Raw genomic sequence first — 26,178 nt, 5'->3', positions numbered from 1 at the left:
TAAATCCTTGTATTCATTTTGTTTGACATTTTTTTTATCTGTTGTTGAAATTAAAAGGTGTTTCTTTATAGTTTGCAAGTTGTATTAACAAGCAATAAACTATCAAATTAGTCAAAGATTATCCGAAAAGGAGTCATGGAAGCGCAATTTTTTAAATAATTATTATAGTTATTTGTATATTATGATGTCAATATGTATTTAAAGAACTAGATTATATTTATACTTTAGTTCGGAGAAGAAAGTGTCCAGAGTAGTTAGGAGATGAAGTGGATTCTAATAGCTATGCGCATATTCGACATACGTATAACATAATATCCTGGATTTAATGTAATACGAAATTTAGATTTAGTCTCCTGTTCAACTTATGGTAGAAGTATTTTTACAAAAATATAAAGTCTAATGGTAATGTTGAGTAGCCTACTGGTTAGCGTATCCGCTCACCATGGGCATTAATGTTTGTGATTGTCTTCACGTGAAAGATGAACTTAATCGCCCTGTGTGTGGTGTCCTCCTTCCCCTTTTCCCGCTGCTCGAGGCCTGAAGTGACTTTAAAAAGTTCTGTTTGATCTCTTCAGCCGGGGTTTCTGGACTATGTAAAAATAAATGAAAAATTATTAATAAAAAAATCCGTCACCTACCCACAGTACGAGTGGGGAAAAGACTGTTTGTTCATCACCCTGTCCGCACTTTCTTGTTATAAGTGCAGCTATATTTTGTCCACACTGGGAAGCGTGCTCTTTGAGTATTGTAAGGAAGACTGGAGCTGTGACATCCCTCATTAGTGAGTTGTGAAAAGCAGCGTTCATTTAGCTAATTTTAGATTATCTGAGAGAGAGCTGAAGTCCAAGTCTCTCAAGTGCCAAATTTAGTATATAGAGGCAGATATATCTAAGCAATTAATATGTCCAAATATAGTTAAGAACTTTTAGAAGTATATACAATACTTTTGAGACACTTTACCGTATCTCATAAATAATGGAATTTCAATGTACATGAATTAATAAATGGCTCATAGGCAACCTTTTTATTCGCAGAATAAAGTTCAGGAATAGATTTTAAGTTGCGGACAGTGCGTATCAAACTATATAAATACGAGACAAAGTTAGAATTTTCCAGTCTGTTAAACTGACGAATGAAGAAGCTGTAAATCTTTTGTTTTCTGTATAATTCTGTGGAGACATTTCTAGAAGTTCGACGTTCCTCATTGCAAATGGTTAATGCCTAAAAATACTCTGGCAATATGTTTTCGTTTTCCAACGTGTATATTTATTGTTAATTCAACATGTTGAAAACACAAGAATTCCATTTGTGCGCCCCTAGTAATACAGTGAATTACTAGAGACGTGTGTACAAAACTATGGCTATATATCCACATTCACTGACTTCATGGCTCCTCGATTACGACATCTCTTGTAGTAGCTATAGCCACAAGTTGTCTAGGTATATTTCAGATAGATTCCTGTAATAGTGGCCTCGATTAAAAGCAACTTCTCCGAAACGAAACACATTCACTTTCGGGGTTTTGCTCTAGTTCTTAGTAGCTGTAGAACGTAAATAGTGTAAAGCTGTTCCATGGTATACCCTATCTGCAATGAAATCTAGTATGATAAAGTTGGCAGACCAAGGAATCAGTATTGCTCACCCGATTCATCCAACATTCTGCTAGCTCTTTTATCAATGAAGTGGCAGTGAGGAGGGAAGCATCTCCATTTCGCTGAAATCTCAACCCTTGCATACGCTTATGCATATAGCAGCTGTAGCCACAAGTTTTCTAGTAAATATCCGATAGGTAATCCCTGTAGTTTAGTGGTCTCGGCAAAGAAGATCACCTGTCTCGTACTGCACTAATACACTTCCTTCCGCAATCTTTCTTCAGCTTGACAGAATGCTTTCGAGTCTCTACGTTCACAAATGCCACAGCTGCAGTTTTTAACACCAAATTCCAAGTTAGACGAGTTTGTCATTTGCTGTTATTTTCATAAAATCCATATAAAGGTAAAACAAGATTCTTTGGTCTTGATCTCTGCGTGCGAAGGGTGGGGAATCGGTCTCCAGGACGCAGTCTTTTGGGCTCCAGATATAAATTTGTTCAAAATCCGTCATACAGTTGTTAGTCATATCTGCATCTGTTGATGGCTTGGTGAAGGTTATACCTCTGAGGACTATCTGAAAGCTTGAAAGCTTACCTTCGTTTCGGATTTGTGTTGTTGCTTCTTGGGTGCTACGGATCCTTTTTTTTTCATAGGCAAATAATTCCTCATTAGCTTTCTGCATCATTATTAATGAGGCCCTTAGATTCGTGTCCCTTTCTTCGATAAAAACGATTTGGATTCGAATCTCGTGTAGCACAGGGGAGGGATGTACGGAGTTAGCGGGAGTATCTCAAGTTTTTTTTACTCTCTCCAAACAGACAAACCGCCTAAGAAAACATGCAATTAAACGGAGTAGATAAATAGATGCAACTAAGGATCCATGATCTTAAGTTGCCTTATCTATAATTCCATCCGAAATCAGTCTCTCTCTGCCGCATGTTTGATTTGTTACAGCATCTAAGGTAACATTGGAAATATCATCAGTTGTTACGTTATGAAACACCATGTATCATTAATAGTATTTTCGGTTCATCAGTATTGATAGAAAACTAAAGAAATAATTCATCATGTCGTTTCTAAGGGAAAATACTTGCGGAAAGATTATCCTTGTACATGTTTTCTTTTCATTTATGTGCGTAAATAAATTATTTCTGTCTGCAAGTGAAATCGTTTTCAAAAATAAATAACAACAACAACTGTAATGGATTTGCCCATCATGAATGTAGGACTGTAGGACACGGATACAACCTAAATTTTATGTTCTACAGTTTGTAGCAGAATAGGACCTATCTCACTTAGCATTCAGGTAAGTACGCAAACTATATAACAAGTAAGAACAGGTAAGTTATATCACTAAGGTAAGTTCTTTAGCTTTGCGATAAGTAAGCTACTAAGGTGAGTTCTATAGATTGTCTCTCTAGAGCTATAACTTTCTATTGCTCTCTTCCTACGGCAGAAATGAAGAACATAGAAATATAAACCAGATAAGTGAACATAATTCGCTTCTTGTGATTCCATGCCGGCTATACCAAATAATAAATGGCATACGGTAAATGTATTATACGAGTATTGCGTATAAATTTGATCTTAGCTCTGAATGATGTGTTTTTAAAGCATAATTGTTTTCTATGATTCGAATTTAGCAGATTTTTGCATTTTATGTTTCCTAGTTATTTGACATATTCACTAGCAGATGAATGACAACGAAACATGTCCCAGTACTTCTTTAAATAAAATATTCCTAATGAGAGTATTCACGGTATCGCATTCTTATATGATCTTTCCTCGTGATAAATTACTTTAAAATATTCATGTCGATTTCAAATTAATACTACTGTATTATTATTATTTGACACCTCCAGGGAGTCCAAACTCATCGGGGGTGGCAACAGCATCGAACAATTGTCCCCCTTCTAACTACTAACCGCGCTCAAACTTACTTAACTGAGCCATTAGTAGCAGAGACTCTACCAATCGACCAACCTTTGCCTTATTGTAACTTATTTTTTTATAATTTTTACTTTCATAGTAAAGTAGACCTTCCTATTTTATAAATTTCCCAGTCCTTGTTTGGGTACTTTGAAATCCTGTGATTAACGAAATAGAGACTTCAGGTAGATCTGTAAAATGAATCGTGATCTTGTGTTCATGAAGTTAGCTCACTTTCACTACGAATGCGTATATATCTTTCTTACTATCTTTTGAAAATATCTGTAGCCTCCTATTCAAGCCTAATAGTTAGTTATTCAGCTGTATAAGTGGAACATGTACAAAACACAGACGATTTGCAAATTGTTTAACCTCAACTGACTGATTTATATCAACTTAGGTTACCAACAACTTCAATATGAAAGAGTTAAAGAAGTCTTAACTGCGCAGTTCGCCTTCAGTAACTAACCTATCTTATGGCATTCTTGATTGAAGAGTTCTCATTACGTTGTTTTGTTACAATTTTTAAACAGCTGATTTGGTTTTCTAGATTTTTTTATCAGCTGATTTAACCAACAGTTCAAAGAAATAGATCTTAAATGTCTAAGTTCTTCCATTGTACTGCTGCTGGACATTGGATAAATCACTAGGATTAAGAGGTGAGAAGGAAACGCCAGAAGTTTCTAAGGAGAGAAATGCTTTGCCTCTTTTCACTATCGCTTTGTCTGCAGAACATAGATATCTGTCCCGATTCCGCTTCATTACTCCGTTGCACTCCCCTGGCAGAAAGAGAATAGGCCATAAATTAGTTTAGGTAGCGTACTTTTTCTTTTCTTGCAGCGGAAGTAAGAGGACAAGAAAGAAAGAAAGAAGGAGAGAGAGAGAGAGAGAGAGAGAGAGACAGTAATTGTGGTTTTTTGTGTTGCTTTTGCTGTGCTTACCGATATAAAGTACATAACGAACACATCTTAAAGCATTATTTACAATTATAAATTCAGTTATCCGTTTCTATATAGTAGCTTCATTTACAACGGGTTATTAAAAAATTTTTACAACTTGGATAGCATATAATCTATGGACGTTTTTTCACTTGGCTATGATACTAATTATATTGGGGTTTATCTTTTATCCAAGTGTTAGCAAACAAAATTTGCGCCTGAAGTACTTTCAGGACAAGTAAAAAAAACTTCCATAAACTTTTCTCTAATCCAGATAATTTTTAATAATAGGATGTGACACCCTTTGGCAACTCGTATAAGTAAATATGACTTCTCCATTACTTCCAACTTAGTACCACCACTTCTGGGTCTGGCTCCTACTGATGAGACCTCAATAAATGTCGAAACCAGTCTGGGTAGTGGCCTTTCCCTTAATGCAGGGGTTCTCAACCTTTTCCAGTGACGTACTACTATATTTAATTCAAGATACTAGATGTACCAGTAAGGCAGTGGCTCACGTACAACCAGTGGTACGCGTACCATAGGTTGAGAATCCCTGCCTTAATGCATAGCATTATACATGTCCGCAAGAGATGTGCTTTGCATTATGGGAGATACTAACACAAGTGATGAGAGCTTAGTCCACCTTTACCACGAGTTGCCTCAGTCCTGAAAATACTTCAGGCGCAAATTTTGTTTGCTGACACTTGGATAAAAGATAAAACCCAATATAATTAGTAGCATATAATCTAAATATTCACATCCACTGAAATAGATAGTAGTATACTCTGCATGGTCAAATCCTCTACTTTATTGTTAAAGTATTTTAAAAGAAAGTATAAAAATGACAAAATCATCTGAGATGGTCGCATGCTAACTTTGAAAGATTAAATAGATCTAGTATGATGGAAAAGCAACATCCCATTGAAAATCTGCCCTAATTATGATTACTGTGAGAATGCAACGCTGTTTTCAGACATGAACTAAACTCAAATGAGTTTCATTCTATCTGAAAATTATGACCATTTGAACATTGTCAGAATAAGTATCAATTCTTCTTTTAATATTCCTACAGTTTTCTTTCAAAATGCAAGGCCATAATGGAAACAACTAAAATCATAAGGCTAGTGTATTATGTTACCTTCTTGGTTTTCGACAGGTTTGTCAAACGTCTACTTAACGCTATCATGCGGACGACACGATATTTCAGCTGAAGCTGAAATTGAAAATTGAGATAATCTCATGCGGTGATCGAAGAGTTTTTTGTTTCATAAACTAGGGTTGGTTTTTCTCTTCTGCAAATCATACAAACTGGCTATAGAACACACGTAATTAACAGACATAATATGATAGCCTTATGCCTTTACTCTGCTGCAATTACAGCCTGTTCCATTCCTATCTGGTATGTCTGTTTTGTGGGGAGAATTGTTGGTACTTCTCTGTAGAACCGACTAGCTCACCTTTAATTGAAGAGCCATTTAATTTGTTCCTCCTATTAAGCACCATTGATAACGCTGCAGATATTTTAAATGACAAAAGCGATTTCTTCTGCATTGTATGTAATATTTGCCGGTTAGTGAATCTTTCTTTTTTCAGTTCAACATTATTGACTGGATTCGATGGATATAAACATAATCTTTAAAATTTCCTTCCTCCCAAAAAAACTAAATCTAATGACACGTGTTTTGAGGAGCCACTGTATATTTCCATCATGACCAATTTACCGATCACGTTAGTAATTTCATATCGGGAAAGTGAGTTACTTCACAATAGTGAAGGGGACGCTCCATTTGTTGTAGAATGTGTTGCCAAGTTCGTCTTTAAGTTGCGGCCATGATATAGCTGGATCCTGTCCAACTGCGATAATTGTTATTGTTATTTTTCAGCAAACATCAATGGGCCATAGACTTTGTTTACAAGCTGTGCACAAAACACTACTCTAATAACTGTGCTTGACGTTACTAAGTTTCCGCTCGACGGTTGCGGAACATTAGATCTCATATTAAGGACCTTAACTTCGTTAAGGTCGTTAACGAAGTTATAGTTTTCCATGCAGTTGTTTCTGTATCATTATCTTAGGTTCTCACGCATAGTACTGCTGCTGAGTCAGTAGACATTGTAGACTAACACGCAAGCTTTGACTAGCTAAAGTTGGATTATTCAACTCACACAAATACGTTAGCAACTTATAAAATTCTTATCGTTGTAAGTTTTACCTCTTACATCTTTCAGTTTATTTGTAATAAACGTTTCATTGTGTAACGATCATGTATAGTAACACAGTATTATATTATTTCGATAAATGCAATGTTAATCCTGGCTCAATGTCTCTAAGCATTTGCACCACTAGGAGAACCAAAGTTTCTTCGAAACGTTCTGTAGTATTTGTACATGGGTGGATAATGCAAGCGAGAAGATATCATGTGGAACAGCTGTAATAAAATCCATTCTAGTGATTGACAGCTTGATAAGAGACATACTGTATAGGATACTGTGAAAGTTGAGTGTTATTGGATTTTTCATTAAAAAGTAAAAGAGGCGTAATGGAATTAAAATTGCTGGTAAATTTGTTATCAATTTCCAGTAAAATAGGCTCGATATGAACTAATGTATATTTTAATACTCCAGTGAATCGCTTTTTGACTGACATCACAATGAATTCTATTACTGAACATCCGGAGAAAATATGCTTATATACTTTGGGCCATAAGAATCGTTTCGGAATTTTTATAACATTTTAAAATATCTTCCAGTTTTGAATTGGAAGATAAAAATGTATGCATTTAATCTGTTTAGTATTTGTCGACTGCCTTCCATCGTGCATGCTAATTTAGTTCTTTAGATAGCAGCAGAAAAAGAGGGGGGGGGGATCTTACTACTGTACTGCATAATCCAGCAATGCCGAAGAGCACAATGGGTAAGAAAGTTTCAGGTACCGATGGCCAAACACTATAGTTATGACACTATTATTTCACTTTTACTTTTGAACTAGCTTAGTAATTAATTTTTTTTGTTTAAACTGAGGATTGTTAGTTATCTGTAACTACTTGTTTTGAAATTGGCTGTTCCGTATCGCTGGTCGAAATTCTTCTCCCCGTTAGATGTCTGCAACGAATTCAGTTTACGATTGAAACCCGTGTGAATATGAGACATCGTGGCGGTAATGTGCTATGATCCAACTGCTTAATGAATAAACTCAATTAAACGATGAATACAGCTACGAAATGAAGATGCATGAATAAGATATATAAGCGCTTAGAATACCTAATTTGTTTTTTTTTTTTTTGGTTTAAGACAGAATGTTTAAACCCGTTTTTATTTATTTATTTATTTTGTTAAATGAATAACTTTCATTTTATGAATAATAATCACTGCATTTTGCGACACATGCGCAAAGAAACTACTGTATATTATTATGAACGAAGGGATATGGTTCGTTTTAGCTAGGAATATACTCTAAATTATTTTGGTGCCATTTATTATTACGACCTCACTGTTTTCCTTCTTGAGTCGTTATTTCTAGCGCAAATCGAACGCATTCAGCGTTCGGTGAACGATAATATTCCTTCCACGGGCCATCTCAATAACAACACCGTTGAAAGTACTTGCGCACGCACGCACACACACAGCAGTTCACGTTATTGAATAACGGAAGTTTTTTTGTTTTTTTATGATATTACTCCTCTTAATAAAGATAGTTTGTATGCTGGAGGGGAAACTTGGGCCGATTGCTTATACGCGGCTGTATATCTAGATCACTATTATATCGACCTATCTATTGATCTCGGTATCATGAGGACAAAAACTAAGGATCTCTAGTCTCCAGCAGATAAAGCAAACTTTCCATTGCCGTGCTTCTGCGACCGTTACAATAAATCCTTCATTCTGGACCAGTTAAATGATAAAAAAAAGAAGTAATAATACTAATAGCATTTGCTAACATCATCCCGCCTATTGGAAAACCATTTACAATGACAAGACAGTCTTTAAATGTAATTTATTGTTCCTTTGTTTTCTTTTTTGTTCATTAATCTAACTATTTTATTATTCTCACTACGTTCTAATATTTTAACTTTGGGAATGATTATGTGCGTGATCAACTTGAAAATAAATTATGACTTACTAATGCTCTTTCTCGACCTTTCCTGCCTCCCCTCCCCTCCCTACTCCTGCACATTAATGATGATAGTGATCAGGGACCATTTCAGAATTCAGCAGTTTGTAACTAGGAAGAGAAACAAGTTTTTAAATATTATTTTTAAGAAGCATTTTTTTAAATTGAGTCGAAGTAATTTTTTTCTATATAGTTCAGTGCTTATGGTTTGTTTTATTGGGTCGTCAAATGAAATTCTTAAAGATTTTATCCTACTCGGTACCATACATTAATTTTGAGACAGTAAAATAACATTACTCTGATAATCCACTTTCAAAAAAAAAAATAGTACCATCGTGTAATATATAATTCATATTGTATATCTCATAAGCTTAAGATCGTAAAAGCATTTCAGGGATTGTGGTATTCTCATTTCCATCCATTTGACCAACTCTAAAAGGAAACATAAAGAGAAACAGCAAACCAAAACAAGGACAGCGACAGAAATTTCTATAAATGTTATTTCAGTAAAACATAACCCACAATTTATTTAAATACATTTAAACAAAACAATAGATGATGCTTGGAATGTTTAGCAATACATTTTAGAACTCAAAGAAGTTACACCAAGGGATCTTGGTGGATAAGAATTTAAACTTCAAAGGTCCCATAGCAAAAGTTGCAAATACAACTCAGAGGATAATTGCTATGTTGAAGCGAACCTTGACATGTAAGGTTAAGGAAGTAATTTTACCTCGTTATAAGGCTTTGATTTCTTTCTATGACTCTTCATTGGAAAATTATAGAGGAATGAAGATCAATACAGATGATACGAGAACATATAGGAACTGCAACAACTGTCCCAATATCGAACTGACACCCACTCACATCTTTACCTGTCCAGCAATTACAGCAGCCTTGCAATAAATAGATCCTAATCCTGAACAACAGCTCTATACAAACAAAATAATCGACATAGCCAAAACAGTTCAAGGAGCACATGGAAACATCTAAGACTCTTCAAAGGACAAAACAACAACAACATAAGGCTTCGATAAGACCACACCTGGATTACTGTGCGCAGATTTGGTCTTCCGGGTTCCAAGGGGATAAATAAGCTGTGGAAAGGATGCAAAGAAGAATTACAAAGATTATGAGGACAGATTGCGAGCATGTGGATTGCAGACTCTGGTTAACGGGAGAAATAGGGGTGACATGATAGAGGTCTATAAACTTTTGAATAGGTGTTATAGCATTTCAAATGATGACATTTTTCGTTATATGGAAGGCGGAGAGATAACATGGGGGCATCCATGGAAATTAAGGTTGTTCTCAGTCAAGAAAGGGGTAAGAGCTAGGTTTTTCTCCCAGAGAGCAGTGAGTGGAATAATTTGTCCTTAGGGGCAGTGAGTGCATCTAGTGTAAATGAATTTAAGGGAAGGTATGATAGCTAGGTTGGGTAATTTACAGCCTCCCTCGATGAGTCCTTGACTCCCTGGAGGTCTCAGATAATAATAATAATAATAATACTCATTTTTCGCACATTCAGAAATAGGTTATATTAATAAATATAATACAGGATGCACCCCCTGTATTGAATTCTTTCTCTGTGATACTAAAGATAACGTTTTCCAGAGGAGTTTATATGATATTGTCTCACTTTCACAGTCTCAACTTAACCTATAGTCATTTAATTTTATTTTTTAATTAATAAATTCTTGATTCCATGACGCGTTTTGTCATATATTAAGTCCTACTTTTTTCTCTTCGTTTTGGATTTGTCTTAAAATATATAAGAAATCTAGACACCCTTCATTTTTTGTTCAATTTTTAACAATTGAATTAAGCTCTTAATAATCTGTTGGTAGTCTTGTAATAACTAGAGAGAACCTCAAATATTGGTGTCGTAGAAACACCAGAGAATTTGTGGTTTGGATAAATAATGAATTAAGCATTTTGAGCCTAGTAAATATGGTATGTTACAACACCTATTTTTCGCATGTGGTTATGTTCAAATTCGTTTAAAATACGTTCAAATCGCTTGCCACTACTAGGGGGTGAACAATCTTTAAAATGAAGTGTTGCCTACTGGCGAATGCGGTTCTGAATCTGTAACATGAATACATAAAATTGGTGGATCAACCTGAACAAAGCAACAGCTCAAGTCTCAGCAAGAACTAGTTTTGAGAAGATGTTCATATTATGCAGTTGGTACACTTTCAAGAACTTAGTTCATTTGAGCTAGCTCCAGGAGGATTGCTATGAGCGTCATTCTCTTTTTCATGAATTAGCGAGAGAGCGTCAAGTCCTGCACGAACATTTCTTGGTACTAGTCAATGGAAGGCGGATCAGACCTTACAAAGCAATTCAAACTCAAGAAAAAACAGGAAGCTGGAGTTAGGGCTTTTTTTTTTTACTCACAAAGAATACAGTCCCCGAGCCTATATTATTTGATTATCAGTTCTTCCAATCTTGAGAAAGTCGGCAAATTTTTCTCCGCCTGGGTGTTGAGTTATCGTAGAGACAGAACGTTTTACGAGAGAGAGGTGAATTAAGGTCACCTATCCCCAGTATAACAGCATAAGAACGACTTATGTTCGATAACTTTTTTTCGAGATGCAGTTTTGCTAAGAAAATGACAAATTCCTAAAACTTTTGACTCATATAAAAAAATATTTTCTAAAGGTTTTGTTTTCAAGGTTGAGAGAATTTCAGTAGCAAAATCCTATTAATATCGCAATAGCCCAAATAACTTTAGGCTACTAGGATAGGGTAATTGTCTAAAGCTATTCATAAATTATCCTGAGATTATTTAAATCATTCGGATAGAAACAGAAACGATCTGATGTTGAAATGTACTTTCACTATGTGTATAACCTGTGTAATTTTCAAGAAAACATATCCGCCTCTGTAACAGTTTCTATGAGAAAAACGCGTTTCGACTTAACAATAATACTGTTCCTGTTTACATGTCAGTTCTCAAATGATAGTTGAGAACTGACATAATTCGAAATGTTTGCGATATTAGGTTTTCTAAATGCTAATACTTCCGAATTTATAACTTCGATGCTTGATAAAAATGCCATTATTATTTATAATGATCATAGGCTGTACTTCTGTGAATTTTCGTTTTGTATTAGCGGTCGATAGTCAAGCGATTTTTTAATACATTTTAATTATGGTAAAAAGAATAGGAAAAGATTCAAACATGTATCATTAGAGACGCTCATTGATTTTGTTGCTACAGCACTTTCATGAAAAGGATGGGATTGGCATAGTTCCAAACCTATAGCATTACTATCATAAATGGTCTAAGGATGACATCATTCGGAAACCGAACCTATTTTTCAATCCATGTCAGGTCTGTATTGAACAGAATGCTGGTGGTCTCACACTGGACTCTGAAAGTAATTGACCACTTAAAGAACATCCACGAACATCTTTGCCAGAGTGGGTTTGGTACATTTACAGCAAGTGTCTTAATTTATCCACTTACTAAAGTATATTAACAATGTTGGTTTTTTTTTTTATTCTTTAACGAAGGTCAGTTACGAAATTCGGCATCGGCTATCAAGAATATCCAGAGGTTTTTTTTGATTGAATCCTGCAAAGTCGTTTCATGAACACTGCATGTTTAACGAGTGGCGTACTTCCTGTTCAGTAGAACCTCCATAGTCCAGTCGGTGTCAGTGACAGCCGTTGTTTGGAAAGGCCTGTCTTATACGGGGGCGGAAGAATTTTCTTCTGAGGATAACTGTAACTCGAGTTTTTATCCGGCCTGAAAAACATGTGCAATTGAGATATAATATACTGCTATCATAGCCTCCGTATTCGATCTTGACACTTCTCTTGGCTTCCCCTATTAGGCAATTGTTTGCATGTATCGTTTCCAAGGATCACTAGTAATTACTACAAAATTTAGCAATGCTAATTTGCAATGTATGATGTAAATAAATGAAAGTACCAGTAGAGATTATCGTGAAATTAATCTTTATTTCTGTTGCCATGAAAGTGAAAGAAAGATTAGTCGTATCAGCGTCAACATATTATTAAATCCAGGGATTACGTTAAAAATGCGGGAGAGGATCGTATAAAATACTTATTAATTCCTTTCAAACATCTTATATTAAATTGTTCAGTTATTATGCATACCAGAAAAGAGTTCCGTATGTTTCTGCTATAGTTAAATAGGGCCAAACGTTCTTAAAAAAAAAAAAAATTGTTCTTCGCATCTGCTGTAATTATAGGCAGTGGTGTGCGATGATAATACTCCATGATTATATGAAATTTATTTTCGCACCACAAAGTTTCCTTTAGATAATTACATAAGAAACAGTCCGGATTCTTTTAATGGGTGTGTTTCTAGTATATGTGTGTCATTAGTGAAGTGCTAACTATAGTTACAAGTAGTTATTTGGATAAATTACAGCATCATTAGGTGGATCTGCAAAATTTCGAAATAAACTACATCTCTGCTAGTAATCACCTATTGGCAGACATTGCAAATACTGATTTATAATAACGTTTCATAGTAATTTGTGTTTTGCAATTAAAACTGTGTATCTTTTACTAAGAAGATATTGAGATATTTATTAAGGTGATTACCTTGAAGTCTGCTTTCTTCCACTGAAGAATGGTAATTATTTTTGACATCTGAAATCTGACATTCTTATGATAATGAATTCGGTATAGCAAAAAATTGGCAAACCGCCAACTCACTATTGCTCACTTCAGCGTTGCTGTTAAATTGATGAGTATTCTTGCTGCGGTGTCCAACAGCAACATCCTGCAAGGCTTTGATAATAAGCGTGTCCTAGTTTTGAAGTCGTTTCGTATGATTGGCGTAAGGAAGTAGAGCAGGTAATTATTTGTACCCGTAGGCATTGTGCTGTCCGGAAATTTTTGACTCATAATTGGAACTATTATGTAACGATGAATTCCTTACAATTATCATTGCCCGTGAATTACAATGCTCATGATCGTGTATGAAGCAAATATTTCATCCTTTGACACAAATATACTGAGTAGAATCTTTGAAAAGGCAAAAATATTCACTAACAGTGACTTACTATAAGTCACTGTTTAAAGTTTATTCTGCGCGCAATTGATATTAAAAGAATCTATTAGTTAAACATTATTTTAAGCTTTTAGAATTGTAGCAGGTCTTATAGTTTACAAATCTAATTAGAAAATAAGTTAGAATTTATTAGTTACACAGAAACGGCATACATGTAGTTTTACGTGCGAATTACCCGGATAGAGAATGTTACAAACAAGCAAATACCAGCCTGGTTGGCCGAGTGGTTAGTATCCGCTCTTAAACCAACAGTCGCTTGTTCGAATTCCGGCGTTTGTGATTGTCTTTAGGGAGATGAATTTCATCGTCCGGTGTTAAGAACCACCGCCCCGTTTATTGGATGCCTGAAATGGCTTAGAAAAAGTTCCATGTTTGGTCTCTAGAAGAGGGTTTTTGGACTATGTAAAAAGCAAAAATAGAAAACTAAAACTCCTTAGCCTGCACTCGGTGAAATTGTAAATTTACAAACAAATCCTTCGTGGGTGGAAGCCACATAAAAATATACACAAAAAAGGAAGAGGAAAATTTAATTCTTAGGACATGTATTAAGAGAAGTAGAACTGGTCAAGATGATCGTATAGAAAAACTACAGGGAAGAAGAGGAAGAGGCCGACCAACACACCGGACAGGCAAAAAAAAAAAAAAAAGCACCGTACAGATCTTTTGAGATGCAAAATATAGGAATAAGTCAAGGAACATAGCCGTTAACCTCCCGATCTTACACGGCAGTTGAATGCATGAATGATGATATATTATATAGACAGACATACCCCGAGCTTCGTGAATCTGTACTTACGTAAGAAATTTGCCCCCCCCCACATGCTACATCGTCCCAGTTTTCGCACGTCTCTTGCTCTGAATGCACCTATAGTGTTCTGCTTATTTCCACATTTTTTAAATATTATTCACAATGGGTGATGGTAAACGTTTCCTTGAATCAAAATGTGAACATCGGAAACTTTCTACAATCGATCTAGAGATAAAATTACGGATAACAAAGAAATATGAAGGTGGACAAAGCACGTGAACTCGGTCTTTAGGTATCGACAGTAAATATCATATTAAAGGATGCCTTGCGTATAAAAGGACGTGCTAAAGGAACAGACAGCATGAAAAACAACCGTAATAACAAAAAAAAAAAAAACGTAAAGGCGCACTAATGGAGATGGAAAAATTACTTACGATATGGATGGAAGACGAGATCCAAAAACGTGTTACCTTTGAGCCTTATGACAATACAGGCTAAGGCAAGAAGTTTGAGGACCTTAAGGGAAAATATTCTAAAGGAACATAGTCATTTGTTGCAAGCAATGGTTGCTTTTCACTTTTTAATAATCGTGTGGTTTTCACGGTGAAATAGTAAAATATATCTGGAGTGTTCAGTGTTTAAAAATGGTCCAACTGGATATGGTGTAAAATGTGTGTATCTTTTATATATTTAATACAGGATGTTTGTCATTTTTTTACTATTTAATATTTCTGCATTTCATTAATGTTTATTTTTTTGCATATGTGTTTGATATAAAAAAATGTACTATGAAAGATCGGGGAAATGAGGGAGAATCCGACTTACGTAAATGTTGACTTGCGTAAGGAGTTGCGAAACGGTCTACTTACGTATGAGGAGTGCATATATATATATATATATATATATATATATATATTTACACACACAGTACGTTGCAATAAGTGTGGAAATCGCACTATGATTCATAGAAATCTAAATGGCTCGAACTTGAATCGCTTGTAACCATTCGACGTGCTCTGCTCTCTACTAGTTTATGATAGTGCAAATATTTTGGATCATTCTTTCCTTAACATGAATAGCCTGTGCTATTGTTGGACACATTAGTCTGCACTGCGCTCTACTTTCCAGCTTTTCCTAAATATGTTCTGTTGGACCGAGATCGAAACTCCGTGCAAATAGGTAAGTTTTCCCACGTGATTTTACACTGTGTCGCGAGCACTGCAGTAAGGTATAGTGCACTGTTGTGTTGAAAGAGGCACAGGTCTGTTCCGTAAAATCACAATGTAGAATGTAATGCATTATCTGGATGTTTTGGTGTTCATTCTTCCAGGCAATACAACCAAAGTTCTGAGCCCATACCAGGGGAAACAGCTTCAGACCATTATCCCTCCAGCACCAAACAGAAATGGTATGATGCACTCGGGCATTAGGTGTTTTCCCAAGGCATTTGCCACACTAATCCTCTCTCATCCGTTCAATAAAAGGTTTTTCGTGATTCGTCGTTCGGACCAGTTACGATCCCTTTTACACCAGCGTGGTCTGCACTGTCATTGTTGATATTTTCTTGGATCTTCCTATTCTTTACTTGGCTGAGCGTAATTCGAATGTAAGTAATATACAATTGTGAACAGGATAAAATAACTTCGATAAAATGACCGATATATATGAGGCATATAGCAATGAATGGCAACATCATCGCAGCTCGAGCGGGAACATTTTCCTTTTAAAATATAGATAAAATGGTTGAAAGTAATTACTTCCCATAATTTCCAAAACATGGTTTTGACCACCTCAGCCCAAAATAAGCGAGTAATATTATTACCACTAGAAATAAAAAAGTTAATGCTTATCTCGTCCACGACGGCTGTAAGACTAATGTACTATTTGTTTGCTGGCTAAAGTAGAATATCTATATCTTGCCTCTGTTTTGAAATTTGAGAGTCCATTGGAAACATGGTTCAACATTAACTTTGCTGGAGAACACACGATTGTTTCTTAAAAACGGGTTAATTTCTCTAATGAGAATGACATAAAAGTTCAGAGAGAAATGAAGTATATTAGTTATCGAATTGGAAATGCAAGATATATTGCAGAGTATTTTTTTTTCATCTTTTGAAATAGGCAGAAAGCACATGCAATTTTCAGACATATTATTCTGGTCTCGTAGCAATTATTCCTTCGGCCAAACAACGCAAACTGGTTTATTTAGGATTTTTGCCTCCTGACATGTAAAGTGCTTGTTTCTGATCTAAAGGATCAGAAAAAAATAAAAACAAAACTTGTAATAAACGCCTAGAAGTACGTTCCATCTTATGCAATCTGTTTCTTTCTTTCTTCAAGAAGTCGTAGTTGACAGTGTTGTATCTGTCATTTAACTAGTTAGACAGTTGGAATGCGTACTTTTTATCCCCGCCCCAACTTCTTTTATTTCGTTTTAGGCAGTCACAGAAGAGCAGACGACACACGAAGTGGGTCATCTGGGTAAGATCGCGGCAGAGGTTAATTGCAGACCGCTAGTTCGACGGGTGCATTTTCGAAGCTAATGGGTAGTGCGTTCCTGATAAAACCTTCATTTTTCCAGCCATCAAAGAAGGAAGTGCACAACTTCATGCCTTTGCCTACCTAGATATCCTTTTCTGAGCGTCGAATGATGCAGCATTTTCTAATCTACCAACCACCCTAAGTAGATAAACAAGAAATATCCCAGACGAAGAAACTATCATCTTCTCTTATTTGATGTGTATTTCTTTCGCCTTTTATGTGCGTATCTTTTGTAAATCATGTGAAAGTTCTTCCTCCGACGTCTGGAAGGAAATGAATTTTCTGTCGCGTTAAACCTTACAATGCTGCAATCTCCTTTTGTCAGAAAATCTTACTGGAGAAAGTTTCAAATGTTCTCATAAAAATGGCAGTATAGACTGAACGAAACGAAAGACATCTGGACGCCATTGATATTCTTATCTGCACTTTGATAACTCAGAATTAACATAACAATGAACTTTGCCTTTTATATTACTGCATGCCTTGTTTAACATTTCAATTACTTTGTTACGAAAAGAAATTAATTTAACTTTCACTCGAAATTAAAAAATGTCATTGAACCCTTCAGGTTGAACAGTAAGACATATTGGACTGTCTGTTTTTAATGGAAACAATGATTTTTTATGGGAATGGTAGGAAAACGTCATTCATGCTATTCATATCAAAGCTTATAGTACATTACAAGGTTAGATAATTCGGGAACATTAATCTACAAAACATCTATCACATGCATGTTGAAACAAACGAATTTAAAAAAAAAAAAAAAAAAACATTGTGTATTCTTTCCCTTACTTCTTCCTCTTCTTTATTTCCCCCTAAACATAATGGACTATTCCTTAATTTACCTTTACTGATACGCAAAACAAATTGAACGCGTCAGTAGGCATGAGGAGATGGACACCACGTTGTAAGATGAGCTTCAATTTACGTTTTATTATTTTACTTGGGGATGTTCTAATTTGAAATATGCACTTATGCTAAATATTGTCCTTAAAGGTAGGTTTCAAAATTCTTTAATCCAGCTGTTTACGTTCTCTATACTTTCTATGACAATCCTCGATTTTGTATTATTATTATTTCTACTTAAGAAATGTAATTTCGAATGATTTATAGACGCATACATAAATAAAATAATTAACTTAAAATGTATTGAAAATTGGTTATCGTGACCAGCAATATGCAAACGATGCTATGCAAAGGTTTCCATCTTGACGCAAAGGTAAGAGATCTTTTGTTTCCATTAACTTTACTTTCTTATATCTCTATTATTTTCATAATAATGTTCCCCAAAATTAAAGAACGACATTTATACTAGGAACATGTATATTTGTACACATTGAACTAGAACAATCAGATACATTAGTCTGTATGTTTTGATTTAGGTATTTTTTACATTTTAAATCTCAAATTGATACTTGTATAAAAATATTTGAATAGCTTCTACCGAAGTACTAAATTCTAAAGATTAGCTTAGCATTTGTTCTTGAAGGACTTGTTAAGTCCTTCCAGTTGAAATTACATTAAGAAATTCCGAAAATACATGGAGGAAAATGTAATTATAATTTTACATCTCTTGAGTTTTCTTTATTACTATATACACGTATATTACCAATTTCGGGATTCTTTCGTTGTAAAGTATTTGTCTTTGTAAATGATTGCTTAACATTTTCTTTAACTCGAAGTTGGAAATAAACGGTTGAAGTACAGGTTCTACGCTTCGTTATGCAAGTATTTATGTAAATTACGAAGCGAGAGCACTTATCCAGACTACCCCCTCGCCTAACTGATTTACTGCAGAACAGCTCTGCGATACATTTAAACAGGAATGTACTACTGAAATATGTAAATTTAATACAGAACTAATTTTATACTTTGAAGAGTGAATATAATCAGATGCAAAAAATACACTAAACTCGTCATTTTTACTCCAGAATTTTCACTTCTAACTACACATTTAGTGTAGTTAACTAACCTTCCCCAGGTCAGTTAGCAGTTATTCCGTTATATTGGCAGATGGAGGCTAAAGTAACATTAAAATTCGCTTCAAGATTAAGGAAACTTTCCCACATCACATTGCCGTGATGCAGTAATAGCAGTGATTTTCTTTTAAAAGTTGCTGACGTTGAATATGTTCATTTTTTCGAAAACACTCAGAGTTCTTCTTTTGACTCTCTCCTGAGAAAGGTCAAAAGTTCTCACCATATTACAGTTATAAATTCCTGTTTTACACAGTAAACATATTTCCATCATGCATGGCAAGTTCGTTTTTTTTTCCCACCACATCTTTGTGAAACAAACGAAGTACTAAGTAGATCATATGCTTATACTCCTTCTCGGTGCAGCATTAGAAAATTTAGAGGGAAAATCATTAATTACAGGAAAGTTTTGGACATATATTTTGTTTTGTTAATCAATATAATATTTGAGTAAGTAATAATATACGCTATATGCAAACAATTGATATTGCACATAGCATATAGATTCACTGAATTTTCCTCAAGGTTCATTTTCACAATCGATCGTAGCACACTCGGATCTAAGAAATCGTTCATGTATGACAGGATTGCAGCTAATTGGAAATTTTCGCGCTACACTCCATTTAATATAAGAAAAAAAATCTTATCGTACTTATAATAGATGCAATTTTTGAGCACGATTAAATCCATCCCTTTCCTCCTGAATGAGTGAGTTAATCATTCCGTTTCGAGCTAATAAAATGCAAAAGTGTATTTAAGCATTATTTTCATGTCAGTTAAATCTCAATGGCTATTCAAGGATGATAATACTACCTCCAAGATAGCACTTTGTTGCTAATATTGATTGTTTCCATAAAAAGTATTTATCTATTGTGGTAATTAACACACTTGTTTACAATGAATAAGTAGATGGGTGTAAGGAATAAAGACTTATTTACACCCTTCTACTTATTCATCAAAGAAAGAAAAATATGGGATTATATATTTGTTAGCTGCTCTTTTCCAGAAGTACATATTAGTATATACACTTCTATTAGATATTCAAAAACGGTGTTGGATTAACACACACGTGATTTAGCGAATTCTAAAATAAGTAGTAGATGGCGATTTTGGATGAAGAGTACAATGGGAGTAGAAGAATATACAAATAGTTTAGCGACTAATTAATAAACACTACATACTGTAGTGTTATTAATTAATCATTTAAGAATATAAGTTAAGTTCAGTCATTAACGTGAGTTTTCACATTTTCTAGCAAACAATCACGCTTCTATTATTTCCAGTGTGTCATCTCTCTCTTCGTTCCAGAGGGTGGAAATGTTTATTTTTTTAAAAAAAACCAAATAGTCATAGCACGCATGGAAATATTTGCATGCTGTCGTCCAAAAAGATGCGACTGCAATCTGAAGTGCTTCGGTTTCATGATGTTCTGCCACACATACTACCGATCTGCTTCTACAACACCTCATCACTGGGATGGATTTTTCATCGGGCTGCCTCTACAAATACGTTGATATTTGTAGTTGCAGCCCGAGTACTAAAAAAAAAAAAAAAAACTGTTGCGCTTTTGGAAGTTAGTTGTAATGAATCAGTAGGTGGGGAAGGTGTTACCTATTAACCTATTTGATCTTTATTACATTCGTGGATTAACAATTTAAGGCCCTGTCAAACAAACTTAACACTGGACCCCGAATTTTTATAGAGATCACAATTGTTTGGGATGTATAATGGCTTAAGGCAAAGGAACTTTATGGGTTTTAAAGAGGTTTGTAAGACGAAACCAGAAGAGCTTAGTGTTATCACAAGTAAGAAATAAATCCATTTTTATATATAAGCAACTTATAGAAGATATTTAACATCTGAACGACGCTCCAGAAGAATGTTTGCTAACTCGTCATGAAAGTAGTAATATACAGGGGGGGGGGGTGATATAACAGACGTGAAATATTCCACAGTTAAGTGTTTGTGGCTGACTCATCCGCTTCACGCTCACATGCATCGGCCAGGCAGAAATCCATTATTTTAGGTATCTAAGAATACTTTATTCCATAGCTACAAAAACGTATTCGCATTGAGCCTTGCTTGAACTCTATACTATCATATCACGACTGTGCATTCCATCTGTTTTGGAGCTTCCGTAGCTCTATCTGTAACGACGATACCGAGACTCTGAATCGTGTCTCATCTTGAAAGTAAAACACCTTTATGAATACTTTTCATCTAAAGGTGAGATGGTCGTTTTCATATGATGTTTTCTCCAGGAACCTCGAGATTTTCATCACGCAAAACGCGCAAGCCCGAAGAATTAAAAACGGGGTAGGGCAATTGACAGACGTAGTACACCCACTCGTAGCCTTAGCTGATTCTGCCGTAATACCAACCCGGATGTCCTGGTTGGCCTAGTTGTTATCGTATTCATTCTTTAACCAAGAGATTGCAAGTTCAAATTCCTCCTTGGGCATGGATGTTTATTGTGTTTAAGTGGGAGATAAATTTTATCGTCCGGTGTGACCCACTATGTCACTTATTGGGGGTCTGAAGTGGCTTGAAAAGTTGCGATGTTTGGTCTACAGAGAAGTTTCGGAATTATATAAAAAGAAAGAAGAAAATAATTAACAAAAAAAATTAAATTAACACACCACAAGGCTTCATTTCCAGTATACAGGTTTTAAGTTCTATACATGCATACAGAATGTTCTGTTTTATGCCTATACAGATGTTAGACAATATGACTACTTTTTATTTACTGATTAATTTTTATCATTATTTTGTAAAATGGTTTCTTTCATCTGGATAAGTATCCAATATTGCACCTTAAACTCGTAAAAAAAAACGATTTTTGAGATTAATTTTCCGGCTTCACAGTGCTTTCATAGAGCAGATGGTAACGCTAGTGCCTTTTAGCTTGAAATTTACATTTTCCGTAGATAAGTTACAAAGCTTAAAAGTCTTATAAATGAAAAGCATTTACGAAGCTTTTCAGCTAACGGTGAGTTAGTTGTTCTCGTGAAGATCGAAGTGTTTATTCATTTCAGATAGCTTGCATGCTGGCCAGAGAACGCCGACAACTTAAACTTAATATACTCTGGTTCTAAGAATTTTGATAATCGGTTTACGTGAGGGAAAAAGGATGCATTACGGTCTAAAATACACGAACAGGGAGCTTTGCAACTGAAGGAGAGGACAATCACTCCTCTTCCTGTGCTCCAGAAACAAGCAGAGAATATTATGAACCGATAACGAGCCATTTCTCCATGTACTTGGAAGATTTATACCCTTTGCTTGGGAAGGTCAAATTCCAAGAATATGAGGAACATTTCCGATGCTCGATTGTAGTTTAGTTAGATGTGGTCTGGTCACATACGGAGATGAAAGATTTTCCCTATACAAAATAGGCAAACCAGAAGATGAATAGACGCATTTAACTGGCATAATACGCTTGCTCAAGGTTCTTACCCTCGGCGTAATTTTATAATAAACTCCACATGTGTTCGCCCTGCCACTTGTTACATGCGACCTCTCTTTATGCAGTCCTAAGAGCTGAAGTTTTCATTTTCGTATACGCTGGCAATTATGAGGAAGATGCAAATATTGACCCCATTTATTTAATCAGTTTAGTTTTAAATTTCACCGGGATTAATTAAGCGCCTGCAGAAAACGCCTCACTTACCCACTTTATTTTCTGTTCTGCTATTTCATAACGTTTCTTGCAACGTCGTATCTAATACTTAACTCGCTTTTACGACGTTACCGGTACATCACATGTGGCGATGGCAACGCCACATGTGATGCATAGAGGGTTCAGAGCAAGTCTTACAGGTTTCAACGCACATAACTTCACTCACAACCCCTCTCATTTGGGAAGTGTTCATGCACTTTTTGACTATATCAAACAATTTACTCGTAATTAATAGTTATCTTGGGTTTTAGAGATTAACCAAAATGCCGATCTCCTTTCGCAACTCGTGTTAAGACGCGATTTAAGATGGCGCAGAGGGTACTTGAATATTCATACTAACGTTCTTCTTCTAGGCCATTATACTCCAGAAAATGTTTAGGAGATCCATCTTACCCCACCCCCTCTCTTTTGAAATGTCTTAATCGTCTGACATAAAAATATTTTCTCTTATAGTAATGTTAATGCATAGATTTCATACGTAGTGATATCATCTTTATCTTGCAACTCGGAATTCACAAGCTGGCGCTTACTTAAATGTACGCATTTGTATAAAACAAAACTTACATTACTCGGCATTACTTACATTAAACGCCATTATGTTGAGCTAAATTTAAAGGGGTACTATATTACTGCAGCTTAGTTGTTATGGTATGATTGTTTGCTGACACTACTTAGCACTCAGACCAGTCCGAACGTTACAGAAACTATGCTGAGTCGCTGCTTTGTTTGCTTGTAAACATCATCAGATATCATAATAATAGTACATCAATTCAGAGACGTGCGGTGACGATTTGGTTGTGACTTAAATTGTTCTCAGAATCATAAAATGAAGTTATTTTTCAGTTATTTTCACCTATTCTGCCATTGGCATCACTATTATTGGAACTTTGAGTGTTTCATATTGTCCGATTTCATGTTCTAAAGAACATAAATTACTGTAAACAGTATTTTTGATAAAATAGAAATTACTAAATGCTGCATGATACATGATCTATTTTTTAAAACAGAATTTATTAATACAGTTTAAAACTTTCTGCTAAACTTTATCTCCATTTATTGGTTCAGATTATATTATTCTAATACAATATTTTTTCCCACAGACTTACATCGGCAACGTAGTAGTATCCATCAATCCTTATAAAAAGCTGGCTCTTTACTCACAAGATGTTATCGATGCCTATCACCAGTGCAGTATGTTTGAATTACCTCCACATGTGTAAGCATCTCGTCAGTTTTCATGTGAATAGAAGCATTTCGGTTTTTCCCGGTTAAAAGCATGTTAATAACAAAAAAGATTTGCTGTTACTGTGTATAGACCTGTAATGTATTTGTTTCGGAATTGCAGAAGATTCGGTCTTAGACTTACCAAGAAATTATATTGTTTAATTCTTTATAAAAAAATAAGCAAATAAAGATTGTGCGTATGGTATCATCACGATCAGGCTACTTGTATATAGAGTCTGTTAACTACGCATCAGTATCCCACAATGCAAGCAAATTTTGCTTTCGAATGTATATTGTTATACATTATGGGAAGGGTCACTACCCAGATCGGTTTCGACCTCTGAGGTCTCATCAGTGGGGAGCCAGATCCCTCTGAAAAATAAAGGTCAAAACTGGTCTGCGTAATGAGCTTTCTCATAATGCATAGCAATATACGGGTCTGAAAGAAAATGTGCTTTGCATTATGGATTACTGAGGCAATTAATACAAAGTAAACAACTGTTATATACAAATAGCCTAGTCGTGAAGATACTTCAAGCGCCGCCTTTGTTTGCTTACAGTTGGGTAAAAGAATAAACAAGAAGATAATTTCTTGGAGTTATAATTTACGTTGTAACCAATTGAAAATACTTTTTAAAAGATTTAATATGATAAAGATTCAGTGTAAGGTATAATATTTACATATTTGCGTCCTAGGATCTTCGTATATCTATCATTTATTTAATGACATCACCTTAAAATCTCCAGTATGTGACATATTAGAAGCAGTAGAGATTGTTTGAATTTAAGTAATAACTCAAAAGATATATTTCGGTGATTACACCACATTTTTTATTATTCAGTTATATAAAACACTAAAATAATAGTTTCCGACAAGTTTCGTAAATCGTAGGATTTACATCTTCAGGGGGTAAATAGTATAACTTAAAGTTTAAACAAGAGAATTAATAAATACAAATCATAACCGTCTGGCTGTTCATAAAACTCAAATAACAGAATGCAGATATTCACGTTGAACAATACTGGACGATGTCACGTGTTCTTGTTCTCGTTCATACAGTCCGAGCTCAGATTGAGGTAGATTTTTTATTAGAGCTGACCACACTTGATGGAGAATAAAACCTTGATTTTTATTGCATTGGGTTGGGTTTTTTAGCATATTAGCAGCTTCTTTAAATTTTCTTATATAACTGTTGTTTTCTATGTATGACATCGTCGTTTTATGCCAGAGTACATCGTGTCCAGTGGAAGTGGTATGGAAAGCAAGACCCGTTTTTTTGTTCTCTTTTGTATTGTACGTCTTTTTGGTGTTCAGCCATGCATATTTCTCCAGATATTCCTGTCTGTCCTACGTAGCAAATCCCGCAAGAGCAATGGATTTTGTAGACTCCTGGTTTTTTAAGAGGATGATGAGGTGGTTTTGGTGGATATAGGAATCTTGAGATTTTTTCCATAGGAAGGAAGGCTACTTTTATGTTGTGTTTGTTCATTAATTTGGCTAGCTTATCTGTAACACTTCTGATATAAGGAAGCGAGATTGCGTTTTTGTAATCCTGTTTTATTGTGTTGTTAGTTGGAGGCATTTTAAGGATTCTCTTGATGGTTTTTGTTTCATATCCATTCTGCTGGAGGATTTGTTTTAAGTATTTTAGTTCTTCATTACATCTTTCTTGTGTGCTGGAGATATTGTATGCTCTGTCTCGAAGAGTTTTAATTAAGCTTATTTTTTGTGAAGGATGGTGGTGTGAGGTTGCATTTAGAAATCTTCCAGTGTTTGTCGGCTTCCTATATACTGAGAAGGAGAGTTTACTTTCTTCATTAACTTCTAATAGGATATCCAGAAAAGGAATTTTTTTTTTTTTTCTTGTTCTAAAGTGAATTTTATGGTGTTGTGCAAATTGTTGAGATAATCTTTGAAATTGATAAGTTCATCTGTTGTTCCACTGAATATGATGAAAATATCGTCCACATAGCGTAGCCATATTTTTGGTTTTTTATGGTAATTCTTAAGAGCATTGTTTTCAAATTTTTCCATAAATAGGTTTGCTAATACCGGTGATAATGATGAACCCATGGCCAATCCTTCTTTTTGTTCTCAGATTCTAACTTTATAGGTGGAAAAGTATTGTTTATACAATGTTTAAAAAGATTCAAGATGTCCGGAGGGAAGAGGTCTTCTAGGAGATACAAAATTTCTTGTCTCGGGACATTTGTAAACAAGCTGATAATGTCTAGACTTGCTAAGATGTCTGTTGGACCAATATGTATATCTTTCACTTTTTCTATGAAATGTTTACTGTTTTTTAACATATAGGAAAAACATTTTCCTTCATAAAAAATAGTAAACATTATATATCTGCATTCTGTTATTTGAGTTTTAT

At 35.0% G+C, this 26,178-nt stretch overlaps 1 protein-coding gene across 1 annotated transcript in view; it reads left to right on the top strand.

The window, feature by feature from the left end:
* The window catches only part of LOC150098956 (unconventional myosin-Ib-like), a 574,946-nt gene that overhangs the window by 62,919 nt on the left and 485,849 nt on the right, over nt 1-26,178 (top strand). Inside the window, exon 3 of the mRNA XM_090405778.1 lies at nt 23,674-23,789. Coding sequence (XP_090261904.1) covers nt 23,674-23,789 — 116 coding nt within the window. The remainder of the gene's footprint in view (nt 1-23,673; nt 23,790-26,178) is intronic.

This window comes from Typopeltis vanoorti, chromosome 15, assembly GCF_054136105.1.
Source record: "Typopeltis vanoorti isolate ZY-2024b chromosome 15, IOZ_Tvanoo_1.0, whole genome shotgun sequence".
Taxonomy (NCBI): Eukaryota; Metazoa; Arthropoda; class Arachnida; order Uropygi; family Thelyphonidae; genus Typopeltis; species Typopeltis vanoorti.
This window is presented reverse-complemented; position numbering and strand designations above follow the sequence as displayed.